Below are 17662 nucleotides of genomic sequence, written 5' to 3'. Positions count from 1 at the left end.
AAGTTTATTTTAAAGTTAACAGAAATGAATATAATGACTGGGGTCACGTTGGGAATAGAACACATGCGCTTTGAGTTGGTAAACTGTATGTACCACTGGAACATAGATCAGAAAGAGAAAACAGCGGCTTATCGGAAAGGGAAGGGGGAAATAGTGAATAAGGAATGAGAAAAGTTACTTAATTACAATTGAAATCCTAACTCTAAGGAACTTAGATGCTTCAATTACATTACAACCATTATCATCTCGCACATTTCATACAGGTAAACGGAAATACTGTTACAGGTTCGGTTACAGATTCAGGATCACTAAGTTAACATATTTTAAATTGGAATACAGAGATCTTAATGAACAGCTGAGGAAAGGCTACGGGGTCCAAATTCAACCGATCACTTGATCTGTAAAAGAGGGAGAAAATAATGAAGCAGATGTTTATGATCTGGTGCATTTATGTTATAGTTTTTAATTGTTCAAATATTTAGAAAATTTTCAAACCGCTTCAGTCAGATTGTAGTGTTAGTGGATTGTATCTTCTCACCTTCACCAGAGTGACGGCAGTACTGTAGAAAATGCTCAGGAAGAACAGGACGATGAATGTGGAAGCAGTTGTCCAGATGTTCCCGTTATCGTCCTCATTGTCTTCAATCCAGATGCGGTCTGTGGAATCTACAGGGATATAACCGAGAAATTTTAATTACATTCTTATTAATCGAGGGTGTCTTACTTTTTTTTAAAATATATTAATTCTATTTTATCTTCCTGAAGCTTTTGATCGCTTCAGTAATTAAATATTCAATGCATATCTATCAATGAATAATTGACTCTCAACAATCTCTGTCTGTTACTAACTCAACAGCTGCTCTCACTTTACATTTCTCATCCTGCCTCTATTGGAAAACGAGTTTTTTTTCCCTTCGATACCAGTTCATTTGGATCAATTTTGTACGACCTATCACTGGATTATATTATGATGGAAAATTCAGGAGGTTTACCAATTGATAACAATTATTTTAATGATAGGTACTGATAGGTATTAATTCCAAGACTCTGAACTCTGTTAGATATCTTTTGTGAATTTTGATCTTGTTTGTTTATTTGTGGTGGTGATGTTTGGGACATAATTAACTTAAATCAGTTTATTATTAAGAACATTGCTTCAGCGTGTCTCCTGGGTCTTTATGTGCTCCCAGCAATTTTTGGAAGATGTGTCCATTAAAACGGTGCATTTCAAATTGACTTTCGTCTGTAGCCTGGCATTTGCCTTTGTGCTTTTTAAATATTTGCGTATATGTGCACGAGTATCTCTTGCTCTGCCTTTAACTGTTTTTGTGTGCCATATTGTATGAGTGTTGATGTTTGTGTTCCTGTGGCATGAGCGTTGATATTCTTATTTAAGTGTGGCCCGCCTTTGTGTGTATGTTTGTTCTTTCGTAAATGAGTGTGTATCAGTTTGTTTGTAAATTTGTTAATGAGTGTGTATCAATGTGTTTGTATGCGTTGTTGTTTATGTTCACTTATTAATGTTTGTGATAAAGAGTTTGTTTACGACCATGCCTGTTAATATATCTGATATTGTGCCTTTTTATGTTCTATGTTTGATATGTTAATGATTGTGCCCCCATGAGCGTGTGAATATGTTGAGGCGTGCCTTTATGTGTTCATGGATGTTTCTAGCTATGTGTTAATGTATGTTTACGTGTCTGTGTTTACTAAAGCGTGTGTTTATATGTGTTTGTTTTATTGTGAGTGCGTGAATATATTCATAGTTGTTTCTTGTTCTATGTTTGTCAAAATGTTACTGTTTGTTCATTTATTTGTTTGTGTGCCCGTGTGTCAATTTTAATGTGTTTGTAGAAATGCCTATGCATGTGCACTATTGTGTATGATAGTGTGTCGTTAAATCTATATTGTTGTGCTCGTTGAAGCATTGTAATGAACAAGTTCATGTATGTGCTTACAGGTCCTGTCTGAGTCTGCTTATGGGGTTGTGTATATCTGTAATTGTGTCTGTTGTGTGTATCTATGCATGTGTGTTTGTGTGTGCTTGCGCACACACGTTTGCATGTGTGTGACTGTGACTGCATGTGTGTGAGAGAGTATCTGCATTTTCAGGTGCCTGCGTGTGTGTGCGCATGTCTCTCTCTGTGTGTGTTTGTTTGTCGAGAGTGGGTGTATATTTCTGAGTGTGAGCTTGCATCTGTGCATATGTGTGGTGTGTTACTGAGAGTTTGCATGTCTGCATATTTTCGATGTATATGTATGCTCTTGTGAGTGTGTGTGTGTATTTGTGTGTGTGGGTTGGTTTGTGTGTGTATGCCTGTGCATGTTTATCATTGTGAGGGTCTGTGTTTGCATGTGCATTTGTGTGTGCTTGTGTGTGTGTGGTTCTGTGTATATGCGTCTGTGTGATGGTTTGTGTGTATATGTATGCTTGTGCTTGTGTATGTATGTTTATGTGTGTGCGCATGTGTCTGTCTACGAGTGTATGCATGCTTGCACATGTTTGTGTACGTGTGCCTCTTTCCCCGTGCCTATGTATGAACCTGTGTGTGTGTGTGTTTCTGTGTGCCTGTGCATTTTTGTGTGTGTGTGTGATCTTCTGCCTGTGTGTGTGTTTGTGTGTGTATATTTATGTGTGTGGAGGTGTGCGTTTACATGTGTCTTTGTGTGTTTTGATTGTGTGACTCATTTTGTATATGTGTGTATGCATCCATGTGTTTGTGTGTATGTGTGTTTGTGTGTATACATGCGTGCGGGTTTGTGCATATGCCTGTGTGATTGTGTGTGCTTGTGTGTGCGTGTGTGTGTTTGTGTGTGTGTGTGTGTGTGCGTGCGTGTGTGTGTGTTTGTGTGATCTTGTGTCTGGATGTGTGTGAGTGTGTGTTCCTCTTTATGTATGTATGTGTGCGTGTGTGCTTGTGTGTGTGCTTGTCTGTCTGTCTGCCTGCGTGTGTTCCCAAATAAGTGTACCTCTGTTTTGCCTGTATGTGAGCTCGTTTATGCATGTGTGCGTGTGTATGTGTCTGTAATTGCATGTGTGTGCACATGTCTGCGTCAATGTCTGTGTGCTTGTGTCTATCCGAATGTGTGTGTGTGTGTGTGTGAATGTGTGTGTGTGTGTATGTCGATTTGTGTGCTTTTTTACGTATGCTTGTGCATGTGTGTGTGTGCCTCTGTGTCTGTTTCTGTGCTTTTGTGTGTCTGTGTGTATGTCAGTCTGTGTTTATGTGCTCGGATATGCGTGCATGATCCAGTGGGGTGTGTGTGGTTGTGTGTGTGTGTGTGTGTGTGTGATGCCATTGTGTCTGGCTTTGTGCTTTCGTCTGTTTGTGTCAATGTCAGTCTGTGTGTATGTGTTCGGGCAAGTGTGCATGATCCAGTTGGTGGGTTTATGCGTGTGTGTCTGTCTGCCTGCCTGTGTGCACGAATGCATGTATGTCTGTGTATGCCTGTATGTGTGCTCGTTAATCATGTGTTTGTGTCTGTGAGTGTGTGTGTGTGCGCATGTCTGTGTCAATGCCTGTGTGTGTGTGTCTATCCGAGTGTGTGTGTGTGTGTGTGAATGTGTGTGTGTGTGTCGATGTGTTTGCTTGCTTATGTATGTTTGTGTGTGTGCGTGTGTGTCTGTGTGTGTGTGTGTGCATGTGTGTGTGTATGTATGCATGCATGTGTGACTCTGTGTCTGTCTGTTTACGTTTGTCTGTCTGTGTCAATGTCAGTCTGTATTTACGTGTCCGGGCATGTGTGTATGATCCAATGGATGCGTGTGCGTGTGTGTGTGTGTGTCTGTCTGTCTGCCTGCATGTGTGCCCGAATGTGTGTATGTCTGTGTATAACTGTATGTGTGCTCGTATATGCATGTGTTTGTGTGTCTGTAAGTGCGTGTGTGTGTGTGCATGTCTGTGCCAATGCCTGTGTGTGTGTTTGTGTGTGTGTGTGTGTGTGTGCATGTGCTTGTTTACGTATGTGTGTGTGTGTGCATCTGTGCCTGTCTGAGTGTTTTTACCTCACTGTGTGTATGTCAGCCCGTGTTTATGTGTTCGGGTTTGTGTGCATGACCCAGTGGGGTTTGTGTGTGTGTGTGTGTGTGTGTGTGCACGGATGTGCGTGCTTGTTTATGTATGTGTGTGTGTGTGTGTGTGTGATTGTGTTTGTGTCTATCTGCATGTTTTTGTCTGCATGTGTGTATGTCTGTTTGTGTTGATTTGTTCGGGCATGTGAGCATGATCCAGTGTGTGTGTGTGTGTGTGTGTGTTTGTGTATGTGTGTGTGCATGTTTGTGTGTGTGTGTGTGTGCCTGCCTTTGTCAATGTGTGTGTATGCAATTTGGTTTCAGTGCATGTGTGTGTCTCTGTGTGTTTGTCTGTGAGAGAGGGTGAGAGAGATCTGGTGTCAGATTGGGTGTGTGTCTTTGTTGTGTGTGTGTGAGTCTGTGTGTGATATTTTGCCAGGGTGTGTGTGAGTCTGTCTTTGTCAGTGTGTGTGCGTGTGTATGTGTGTGTATGTAAGTGTGTGTGTTTGTGTGTGTGTGTGTGTGTGTGTATTTTACGTACTAGTGAGTGTACATTTTCCTGTCACTGCTTGTGTGTGCGTGTGTTTCTGTCTCTGTGTTGCTTTGTGTGTTTTTCTGTGAGAGAGAGAGAGAGATCTTGTGTCAGATTGCGTGTGTGCCTTTGTTGTGTATGTGTGTGTGTGTGTGTGATCTTGTGCCAGGGTTTGTGTGAGCCTGTCTTTGTCTGTATGTGTATATGTGTGTGTGTGTGTGTGAGAGAGAGAGTCTCTGTGTGTGTGTGATCTTGTGCCAAGGTGTGTGTGTGTGTGTCTGTCTTTATCTGTGTGTGTTTGTGTGTGGAGGTGTGTGCTTGTTTATGTATGTTTGCGTGTGTGTAAATGTGTGTGTGTGCATTTGTGTGTGTGTGAGACTCTGTGTGTGTGTGTGTGTGTGTATGTGTTTGTGTGTGCTTTGTTATCTACTACTGTGTTTGCACTGTTTCTGTCAGTGTGTGTGTGTGAGTATGTGTGTGTGTTTGTGTGTGTTTCTGTATGTGCGTGTGAGTTTGTGTGTGTGTGTGTGATCTCGTGCCAGGGCATGTATGAGTGTGTCTTTTCCTGTGCGTGTGTGTTTGTGTGTGTATGTGTTTATGAACTTGTGTCAGTGTGTTGTATGTGTTTTTATTATTATTGTTCCACACATCGCTGAGCATCAATAACGTGGCCTGACCGTGAAGGTCTGATCGATTGAGAAAACTATTCGCCATTCTGTGTATGACTGTATTTTCTGTGGGATTCAATGTGACATCAAGCGATAGAATGCAACAATTAAACAGAAGGACCCCAGACACATTAGAAACAGAACCAGGAACACAGGAAGGATGGAATCAGCAGTTCTGATTTGGATTATGAAAAATCACCGGCAACTTGTGATTTACAAGAACAATAGATTGAAAATCATTTCAAAACATCATGTTGCACTATGTTTGCCATGATTGAAGATTGCAATCTGAGCGCAGGAAGCTAGAAGCCGCCTTGTATCTGAACCCATATCATAGACAGCTGTTCAATTCTAAACCCTCTGCTCTGGGACGAGGAGGTTAGTGAGTTAATGTTCCCCTCTCCACTCCCTCTCGTTGGCTAAACAATTTCCTCTCCGGTTGTCTCTGTTGGGGAGGTGCAGGTACATTGCGTTAACTAATGCCCTCCCCCCTTTCTATGTTGGCTAAGTGGAGTAACATTTAGCGTTCCCGTGTGACCCTCACTTCAGTTCCCAGTGGGTGCGATGCGGCAACTTCCAGCTGGTAGAAGTTTGAATCGATGGACGAAAAGTGAAGCAGGAACAACGGGATCTAAATGCTGCTGCTGTGTGTGCTTGTGGGAAATGGGACATTGTCAGAATTCACCTCAGCGAGGGGCAAGTTGGTGAAGTAAGTTTGCAGAATTCTGTAATGAATGAGAATTATTCTGTCTCTAACCCAGGGTGTACGTGAGCTGGGGGCACTGATTGTACAAGACTCGGGTCTGAGATCTGTAAATTCCCGACATCAACTAAACAGGCCTAACATTAGCAAAACTGGAAAACACAATTAATTAAGTGGCTGTGTATTTAATTCATAATTGGAGGAAAATACTTTATTATTTCTACTAGCGTAAGAAATCTAAGCGATAGATTCTCATTGACATGAATTAACGGTGTCCATCAGTGCAAGGGAAATGTTCACAAAACTCGGTTTACCGCTGGATTTATCAACCGTTCTGTTGATGATCTTCAAGGGAATCGCTTCATGTCCCACCACACAGGAGTAGGAAGCGCCGCTGGCCCACTCCTCCGCTGCAATTGATAACAGGCTGTACATGAAGAAGGAGTTATTGCCGTTCTCCGCCATCACCTCGGTGTTCTTGTAGTTCCCCGGTTTCACCGGCTTGTCATTGACGGTCCACTTGACGAAGATCTCTCGGGGGGAGAAACCTCTCACTAAGCAGCTGAGGGAGATGAATCTCTGAGCGGAGACATCTTCAGCCGGGGGCAGGAGGACAGAGACGGACGGTTCCCGCGGATATTTAGCTGCAAAGAATTTACAATAAATGTCACAAAAAATACTGGAGAAATTCAGGGACAATGATGCCGGTGGTTAGATGTGAGAGAAATGTGTTTTGCTTTGGCATTTCAAGATCTCCATTTTCCACTTTGGGGTCTGACCGGCTTTCTAGCTCGGAGCAGAAGTGGATGCAATCATTTACTCTGAGAATATGCGGGATTGGACTGTAAAGTTTCATCAGTAACAGTTACAGGCCATTCAACCGAACAGTTCTGTGCTGGTGTCTAAACTGCACACCAAGCTCCTCCCACCTTATATCATCAAACCCTGCAGTACAGTTTCTTGTTCATTCACCTACTTATGAATTTACTGCTTAAATGCTTCATATACGGGCCTAGTGGTTTTAGTTAGTGGAATTACCAATCAGACAAGCTCATTAATGCACTGTACACTAATTATTGGTTCTTAAACTTACACTGGGAATTTGCACACTGGCTCACTTATTGATTCATTCTCACCACTTACGTTCTTCCTTGTGGATGGAATTTCTTAAAGGAGTCGGCAGATCCTGATGGCTCACCACGCAGTAGAACTCAGCCCCACTCAGCCAGGCTTGTGTTGAGATGTTCAGGTTGCTGACCACGCTGTTAGGATCCTTTCCCGGCTGGACAGCAATCTCTGATTTCAAAGGCTTCTGCTCTTGTGTCCAGGACACGAGGACTCCATAAGGGGCGTTACTCACGATGCAGGTTAAGGTCACTGTCGCCTCCAGTAAGACCTGTTCTATTGGCGGCGGCTGTAGAGTAATTACGGGATCGGTGCAGTCGGAAACTGTGAAGCAGAAATGAATGTCAACCAAAACATCATCTTCAGAATCAGAAACCCAGTATTCAGCTTTCACTCTCACGACGGGAATATTTATTTGACCTCTCCCTGCCATGTAAAGGCCATCATTATTTGAAGGTCAGTGACTTGCAATAATTCCGGGAGACTCCATAACATTCCATGTGTATTTCCAGCCAGAACCACTGGGACTGGATAAACCAAATGCCGGTGCAACAATGTGAATAAATTCAGGTACAATTGTTTTATAGACAGATTATCACTCGTCCCGAAATCAAGGAATCAGAGAATGATAGAATGCTCACAGCACAGGAGGAGACCATTCAGCTCTCTATGTCTCTCTGTAAGAATAATGTGCGCCTTAACCCATTTATCCTCCCCGTTCTGTCACGTGCGATAACATTTTCAAAAAAACAATGTTAATCTCTTTTTTTGAAATGTCAATTGATTCCCAGCCTCAGAAAATCTTGGGGAAAAGGAAAGTGATAATATTTCACAGTGTGAGGAAAATGTTGTCAAAATCGCCTTCCTCAGGATTTTCCTATCCCTAATTTGGAGGACTAAACATTTCTCCCCTTTTCCAATTTCATTAATTAACCGAAACACCGCAATTCGATCACTCATTAGACTTTTGTACTCAAAGGATTGCAGCCGAGACGATGAAAACTGCTATCAGCGCTGCTCAATCTGAAAACAGCAGCAGAAATAAAGTGCACATCTTTGTCGGAATTGAAGTCGTGGGCAATTACCAGTAAAGGCCTGCAGACATCGATCCTACTCACAATGTGATCAATCAATTTCGGATAAAATTAAAACCAATGACTCCTCACTCACTGTCCAACTTTTGAACAAAATGTCACCGTGTTTTGTGAGTTGATGGAATCCTGATCATCGGGGGATTCTGATTCAGAAAGAACATGGGTTCAATCCCCACTCCAGATGTTTGAACACAAGTGTAGCTGATACCAGAAATGTAGTACTGATCGAGTACTGTATTGTGAGAGGTACCGACTTCAACATCAACTGTTAGGGCCCGGGACTGCCTGCTTTGTCAGTGTGACATCACATTTCCCCAAATTCTCCCAAGTTTTGCGTCGTCCACAAACATTTAAACTGTCCCCTGTAAACCAAGATCTAGATCATTTATATATATAAATATTTACCCACTTAGCTATTGTCCCTTTAATTCCATGATCTATAACTTTCCTCACAGGTCTGTTGTGTGTTGTATCGAAAGCCTTTTGGAAGTCCATATAGACCACATCAACGGCCTTGCCCTCATTAACCATCTCTGTTAACTCTTGAAAAAACTCCAGAAAGTTAGTTATACAGGATTTTCCTTTAATAAATCCATGATGACTCTTCCTAATCAATCTACATTATCCCATATGATATTAATTCCATCCGGAATAATTATTTCCAGAAGTTTCCCCACCACCGAAGTTAAACTGACTCGTCTGTAATTGCAGGACAGACTTTTATAAACTTTGTTGAACAAGAGCGTAATATTTGCAATTCTCCAGTCCTCCAGAACCTCCCCCAAATGCAGGGAACGCTGAAAAATTATTGTCAGTGTCTCTGCAATTTCCACTCTCACTTCCTTCAGTACTATTGGACGCATCTCACCCGGTCCCGGTGCCTTATCAACTTTAAGTGCCAACAGCTGATGCAATACCTCCTCCTTATCAATTTTAAACCCTTCTAGTGACTGAGTTTCCTCCTCTGTCACCATGGCCTGGGCAACATCTACCTCGTAGGTAAAGACAGCTGCAAAGTATTCATTTAACACCTCAGCCATGCCTCTTGCCTCTATGTGTAAATCTCCTTTTTGATCCCTAATCGGCCTATTCCTCCTCTTACAACCCTTTTACCATTCATATGCTTATGGAATACTTTGGGATTTCCTTTTATGTTAGCTGTCAGTCTTTTTTCATTATCCCTCTTTGCTTCTCGTATTTTCTTTTACACATCCCTTCTGAACCTTCTGCATTCAGCTTGGTTCTCAAATGTATTTGCTACCCGGCATCTGCTGTAAGCACATTTTTTCTTCCTTAACTTAATTTCTATCCCCATTGCCATCCAGTGAGCTCTGGATTGGCTTCTCCTGCCCTTCCCCTTTGAGGGAACATACTTTGACTGTGCCGAAACCATCTCACCTTTGAAGTTTGCCGATTGTTCAGCTACTGTTTTTCCCACCAACCTTTGGTTCCAGTCTATCAGGCCCAGCCCCATTCTTGCCCCATTGAAGTCCGCTCTCTGCAAGTTGACTATTCTTACCCTGGATTGATCAATGTGATTTTCCACCGTCATCCTTAACCTTATGATACAATGATCACTGTCCCCTAAATGCTCCCCTCCTGTCAATTTATTTACTTGGCCCACCTCAATCCCAAGAACGATGTCAGGCAGTGCCTCCTTTCTTCTTGCACTGGACACACACAGCTGTAGGAAATTCTCCAGAGTATAATCTAGGAATGCTGCTCCCTCACTGCCCCTTACGGTACCACTATCCCAGTATATATTCGGGTAATGAACCCCTCCCCCCTCCATTATAACTAGTCGATGATGTTTAAACCTCTCTGTTATTTCCATGCTCCTCTCTATCTTCCCACTGCCTATTCCAGAGTACACATTACACCCAGCAATGTAATTGCACCCTTCTTATTCCTTTGCACCAGCCAAATTGGCACTGTCCTTGAATCGCCTGACACATTTTTTTCTCCAGTATTGCAATATTCTCCTTAACCAAAAACGCCACGACCACCCCACCCCGTTTCTATGCCCTCTCCTGTCTTTTCTGAACATCTTGTAACCAGGAATATTTAACACCCAATTTTGCCCTTCCTTAAGCTTACCGTTATCTCCGTTATCGCCCTAACATCATAATCCCACAAGACAATCTACGACAGTAACTCCCAAATTTTATTAACTATACTCCGTGCATTCACATACATGCAGTGCAACGCTGATTTAGGCTTCATTGCATGCTCTCTTCTCCTGACTCCATCTATTAACTGACTATACCCTCTTTTGTGTTAGCTGCCTCTCCCAGAATTCCATGCACCCTGGTATTACTCTCTGACATTCACTCCTTGTTCCTACGCCCCTCCTGAGTTACTTTGAACCATCCCCAGCAGCAAAACCAAAAATGTTATTTAGTTCTAAAATCCAAATATTGCTGGAAATCTGGAAAAAAAAATGTAAATGATTAGCTAAAGTGTGTCTGTTTGCTGGACAACATGTGTCCCTCAACATACAGAATGAAATCAATTAATAAATAAATAAATCCAGTCAGCATCATGTCCCAGTTTATAGGAAACTGTTGTACAGCAAATCGCTGCTGAATATTCTGCTTTACGACAATGAGCACATTTTCACGGTCATTCATTGGCTGTTAAGTGTTTTAGGACAATCTGATGCTGATAAAGACGCTGTGTAAATGATAGGATTACTTCAGTGTGTTTTTGTTTCCTTTGGAAGGAAACGCAAGCGGGCAAATTGGCAAATGGGAGACATTCTCTGAATTTTAATCATTCCAAAATAATTCTTGGCTTGGACAGAGATTGGCACCAAGAATGGCCTTGAAATTTCTTGGGTTGTGTCTCTTACCATCAGGTTTGGTGATGTTTCGGCTTTGAGTGACCTCTTTATGAGTGACCAGGCAGGTATAGAGCGTGTGACTGAACCAGTCCCCAGCGGGGACTGTCAGCTGACTGGTCGCTGAGAAGTTCTCGTTCACTTCAAAGCCGGGAGAGGTGACGAAGCCCGAGTCCATGGCCTGTCCATTCTTCATCCACTTCACGTTGATTGAATTTGGACGGAAGTCAACGATTGAACAGACGATGGTTGCAAATCTGCTGCTTGTGATTTCGTCACTGGGACTCACGGTGAGGAGAACAGTTGGATGATGCACCACAATATCTGCAAGAAAATTCATATTATTTGGAAATAATTTTGCTTCAAACCAAACAATTAAAAACTGTAAAACTATTTACATAAAATCCACAGGACAGAACCAGGCCAGCCGGCCCCATAGTTCAATGCTGGACTGTAGGATCCACAAGAACTTCCTCTCGCTCTACTTCATCTTGCAGTATAAAAACCACCTTCTTTACAATCTCCCTCATGTATCTATTAAGATTCCCCTGAACAGGGTCTCAGTAACGTCTCACCTACAAGAAGTCCCACATTCTGCTCATCCTTGGTGTAAAGAAGATTCAGATTTGCCAATTGTTTTTTTTTAACATTCTGTTGTAAACATGAGCTCTAATTCTTGTGTAGTCTATCAAATTATTTCAGAAGTCTGAGGACCTTTATTCGGTCACACCACAGATTTTTATTTTGTAGAGAAATGACCACCAGCCTATTCACTGTTACTTGACAGAAGTAATCTATCAGCTCTGGTATTGTCCTTGTAAGTAGTTTAGCTCCTATTGTGACGCCTCTGTAGCATTCTCCTTACGTGGAAACCAGAACTACATACAGTATACTCGGTGTGATATGGAGGGGATAACTGCACACAGTACACCTATTGTGATGTGGAGACCTTAATTATACACAGTACACTAAGTTGTGACGTGGAGAACAAAACTGTCCACAGTGCAATAACTGTGATGCGGAGACCAGAGCTGTCCATATCACACTAAGTGTGATGTGGAGGCCAGAACTCTACACAATCCACTAAGTGTGATGTGGAGAATACAGGTATCCACAATACACTAAGTGTGATATGGGCACCTAAACTATACACAATACTCTCATTCCATTCTAACCCATGTGATGCAGAATTTGAACATAACTCATTTGCTGACCACATTCACCCTTCACCCAGCCCCGGCACTGCCGCCCTGTGCATCCCACAACACGAACCTGGCATTTCCTTCACCCAGACCGAGTCGCTCCGTCGAACCTCGCAGTAGATTGTGCTGCTTCCCACCTCTGATTCGGTGATGGTTAACTGGCTGCTCAGGGTGTGGGTCCCCTTCTTGTTCAGCACTGATGGGTAAGTCTTCAATCCAGCTGTGATCGTCTCTTGATCTTTCTTCCAGGAAACGCTGGTGATTTCGGGGGAGTAGTCCGCAGCCAAACAGCCGTAGGTCACGGAGCCAGCAGTGTTTGCTTGTTCACAGAAGGAGAGGAGGGCGTAGAGGGTGGGGGGAGACGATGTCGCTGGGAAAGAAGAGTCAATTAAACAAGTTAAAAATTTGATTCGTGCTTATGAAATAAGCAAATTGTTCGAAGTTTAAGATTGGTATCATTTATTTCCAAAATACTCTGATCAGAAACTGCATTTAGGAGTTGATATGCCCAACGGGACACGCCGCCATGATGGCCAGTCTTGTACACAAGATGAGGCACAAGTCGGAAAAGGGAAATACTGCACATGAGGCCACATAATTGCGAGTTAAATAAGGGATATTGTAACCTGGGCTTCCTCCAGCCCTTGCTCATAAGCTGAGGAAAACATCAATCATTCCTCAAACATTTTCACTTTAGACCCTTCCTCATTATTTCCACTGAGCTCTCGCTTAAAGTATTTTACTATCAACCTCTTATCACCAGCAAATGACTATTTTAATACAGCAACATTTAGCTATCTCTAGGCCAGGATGGCCGATTATCCTCCATGAAGGACATCAGTGGGCCAGAGGGGTTTTTAAACTAATCTATTCTAGTTTCATGTTCAACATGTTGTTGTTTTCAGGGGATAAACTTGGATGATGCTTGGCAGCATTTGCTCTAAAGATTCTGTAACTCCGACCGGTGGATCGACTAGGTTCATTACTTACAGACAAACTTTTAGCACTTTTATAAAGCATGACCCAGAGTTGTTCAATGAGACTATTTGATAGCATGGACGGTTGGCTTTCGGCCAATCACAATTCAGAATTAACTCTCCAAAGCTGTCAATGCTCAATGTGTTTACAAATAATCCATTATTATCAGCTATTTTGGTTAGATAAAAAGATAGATAGATACATAGGTAGATAGATAAATAGAGAGTTAAAGAGATCGGTAGATAGATAAATAGACAAACAGATAGATAGATAGATCGATCGATCGATAGAGATAGAGAAAGAGAGAGAGACAGGCAGATAAACAGATGGATGGATGGATAGATAGATAGATAGATAGATAGATAGATAGATAGATAGATAGATAGATAGATAGATAGATAGATAGATAGATAGATAGATAGATAGATAGATAGATAGATAGATAGATAGATAGATAGATAGATAGATAGATAGATAGATAGATAGATAGATAGATAGATAGATAGATAGATAGATAGATAGATAGATAGATAGATAGATAGATAGATAGATAGATAGATAGATAGATAGATAGATAGATAGATAGAGATAGAAGATAGAGACAGACAGACAGACAAACAGATAGACAATGTAGGCAGGTAAACAGATAGATAGATAGATAGACAGACAGACAGACAGACAGACAGACAGACAGACAGACAAACAGATCGATATATGGATCTTTGCATCGATGGATGGAAAAACGGATGCATGAATAGATACATGTTCAGAAAAAGGCGTTTCATCTACACTGCACAATCAAATGTTCACAGTTCACAGACTGTTCTGATTAGATACAAGAGAGATGAACATTGAAGTTCCACATCAAATTCACAGCTCTAGTAAAGCCCTTAGGACAACAGTAAAACTGCCTCTATGATAGTTCATCAAATGTCCTTAGGGCAGTTGGAATCAGGTTGTGCATTGAGTTAAGTTAAATTCATATTTTTCCAGCTTTCATTCCCACAGTAGTTTGCATTAGACAAGGAGTAAGGCACCATACTGTCCAATTAAGCTGCACAATTTATTTCCAGATTCGATCATATCGCAGAAGGTAACGTTACAGTCACTTCATTTAACTGTCCTGAAATTGATCTTTATGTCAGGACAATCTGATTCAAATATTATCTGTTATTGAAAATGTTTAATCATCATCCCTTCATCAGAAACTTGGCTTTTTTTTTAGAATGAAATGTGCTTCAAATTAATGATCTGCTACTTCATTGGAGGAATTAAGGCATTTAATTTTACATACCTAATTCGGAGTACTCACGGCCAATGTGTTTGATACTGGTTAAAGTTCCTTGAAAATTGAGAGTGCCAACACGCTCATGTCAGATACAGAACAGGTGAATTATACTAAAACTCTCTTTGCACAGTCCTGTGAAGCGCTGTGTTTCAGGAATAGTAATGGTGGGATGCGTTCTAAAACGCCCTCTATTCCGCATTGTTAGTTAAAACTTGCGCTTAGACTGGACCATCAACAAACCACCGGCTCTGATACAGCAAACACTGAACAGGAAAAATATCTTTCTACACGTTGCATTCCTTCTGAATTCAACAAACTGGGATACTGATCTTATTTATGAGACACCTTCTCAAACTTAAGAACAGACTTGCACCTTCCTCGGATATACAAACTTCTTATATAATGGTTCGAAATTAATTCCCTGAAATACAGGAGAATGAACCAGAAAGTTCACAAACAGCCAGCAGGCTTCTGATTCTCGCACAGTGACCACGCACATAGAAACAGAACAGACATAAACAATGCAAAAATCATTCTATTAAAGATAGATTTCTCCAGTATCCATTAATCCGTTTGAATAGATTAAAACTTCTGTAAATTTATGACCACGTCACTTCTTTGAAATGAAGCTGATTCTAAATTGAAAAACTCCCTTTGAGGGGCTGCAATATCTCCCTGTCTGTGTACAGTTTTCACAACAGCCTTAGAGTTAGTTTGGCTGAGAACAGGTTCATCAAAATAATTTACATTCATGGTAATTTATGTCTATAACAGGGACATTGTAACAGAACAAGAATTTAACAAATCGGGAGATAATTACACTGAAATCCGATTATTCACTGACATAATTTCAGAATTATGTGTAAGCATTGAAACTGCTGAGGCAATACACGAAGGTAATTAATTAAATTGTACAAAAACATCCAAAGGAGCTGAAGGCAGCTGAGTAAGAAACATGTTGCTTTCCAAGTTAACTGAAAATAATTTTTAAAATTCTCCAACCATGAGTTTTAACTTTAATCCTGGACTCAGCGCAGCACATTTGAGAGATTTTTTTTGTAATGAGTTTGCACTGATCTTAGATTCTATTTTCACATTGTTGATATTTTACCCTATTATGCCAAGTTAGTTAATAATTTTATTCTTCTTCTGATTTGTCTCTTGTTAATAATCGGCTTAATTAAATTAAGGTGACATTTCTTAAATTAAACAAATAATGAGATACACATTCGGACAAATATATTATCTTACTTTTAATAAATTAAGATGATCAAAAATTTATAAGAATGTGCTCCTATAACTACACCCGTGTAAGCTTTTCATGTTTGTAACTACGTTGGCAAGACATAAAAGCACTTCTGTTCTAAACGTGTATTTCACATGATAGAATTATAAGTGGGCAGCTTAACATTGTTCAAACACTATCCGGGTACTCAAATCGGTAATAAAAAAATGGATTGCGATATCCTCTAGTCACTAAAGCAGGACTCCGGAGTTTAAATATCATCCCACATTTCAACAGCATTTTTATTTTTAACAATTAATGTAGCCCTGGCAGTTTGTCGCCATTTTCGGAGCCTCCCCTAGATAATAATACAGCCAAGTTTCGATAGACCATTCCCGTAATCCACATAATGCACGTAAATGAGTTTTAAATATATAATGAACATAAAATGCTGCGGATGCTGGGAATCTGATATAAAAACGGAAAATGCTGGCAAAACTCAGCACGTCTGGCAGCATCAGTGCAGAGAAAAACAGAGTTAACGTTTCGAATCGGTATGACTCTTCTTCAGATCTCTGCTTCTCCATGGACAGATGCTGCCAGTCCTGTTGAGTATTTTTTTCAGCAATTTCTGTTTAAATATATAATGCTACTTATTGAAATTAAGATCCACAACCATCAATGCAGAACTGAGAGATAACAATTCCACTGCATCACCTGAGACACTGAAACTCCACGAGCAAAAAGAACAACAATTTTAATGAGAATTAAAGGTAGCTTCCATTTAATTCAACCCGTATATCTCACAGCTTTGCAAGATTGGTTGTTGTTCTTCAATTCAGAAGTTACATTTAAAACTAAGCCAACTTGCTTCAATTGCAATGTTTGTCCATCTCCAGCCTTATGCATTTTGGACTTTCTCTGAATTTGAATAGAATTATTGAGCAATTCTTTAACTGTAAACTGTTTAAGATTGGTTTAGTGATAATGGTCTAAATTTGAAGAAACAACGCTGTTTGGCTGCACAGCAAAGGTTCAGCAACCCGGCAGATATATTAAATTAGCGAGCTGCAATTTACAAAACGCATTTAATATTGATTATTAATTTGCACCTTTCAACTTGCGTAAAACAGGGAGGAACCAATTAATTTAAAATCCCTGTTTGAACTAAACACTGCAGTGCGATCAGTGTGTATTATATTAAGAAAAAACAATGGAAATTGCTGGAACCTCTGCATTTGTCCGGCTGCTATTAATTGTGCTGCGTTTTGCAGCAGAGTTGTGGATAGCACAAATTATCTGCTAAATGTCTATCAATATTATTTTTTATTGTTGTAATCTTGAGAAATATTGCCGCATTATAGCCGTTTGAGTTATATACATTTAACTCCCCATCACAGTTCAAATTCGCTGGTTATGTACTTTAACATTGCAGTGTTACTTCAAGCATTAAGTAGGAGTCAAACTTGGCCTGTTAGTGGTCTGGTGAGTCAACGTGGAGCGATTTACGGCATTAAAGGGGCTATATAGTTACAAATGGTTGTTGGATATAATTCGATTTCTTTCTGACTGAAGGAAATTTTAAATGTTTTATTAATCTCAGGTCACGGATAGTGAGATTCTCACTTTTACTGCAACATGCCGAAATCATTACAAGGTCCCATGAGATGTGCTGATGATCAACAAACAATCTGTCACAAAGAACAATATGTTCATACACGTTATGCATGCTCCGATTTAATCACCTTTACAAATGATTTCTGAGGACAGACAGACATTGCCTTGGTAACAGAATGGTCGGTGGGACAATGCGATCTAAATATGAGCACAAAATAAATGGATAATCAATGAACATTAAGGATATTACAGGACCTAAAATTATATTTTTAATCAAAGGGAATAAAATATTGAAAAATAACTGGAAAACATAATCATTTACCTTTGCAGAATTCGTATAGAAGCATTAAGAATGGTGTGTTTAGACAAACACGCAAAG

General features: G+C 40.6%; 1 gene segment (V, D, J or C); it reads right to left on the bottom strand.

Annotated features, from left to right (window-relative positions):
• Positions 1-287: 287 nt before the first annotated feature.
• LOC144674295 (Ig heavy chain C region, membrane-bound form-like) overlaps positions 288-17662 on the bottom strand; it is an 88004-nt gene continuing 70629 nt past the window's right edge. The window contains 7 exon segments of the C gene segment in view: positions 288-398; positions 539-666; positions 6230-6559; positions 7059-7364; positions 10986-11297; positions 12246-12545; positions 17412-17481. Coding sequence covers positions 390-398; positions 539-666; positions 6230-6559; positions 7059-7364; positions 10986-11297; positions 12246-12545; positions 17412-17481 — 1455 coding nt within the window.

Source organism: Cetorhinus maximus, unplaced genomic scaffold (assembly GCF_964194155.1).
Source record: "Cetorhinus maximus unplaced genomic scaffold, sCetMax3.hap1.1 HAP1_SCAFFOLD_620, whole genome shotgun sequence".
Classification (NCBI taxonomy): domain Eukaryota; kingdom Metazoa; phylum Chordata; class Chondrichthyes; order Lamniformes; family Cetorhinidae; genus Cetorhinus; species Cetorhinus maximus.
This window is presented reverse-complemented; position numbering and strand designations above follow the sequence as displayed.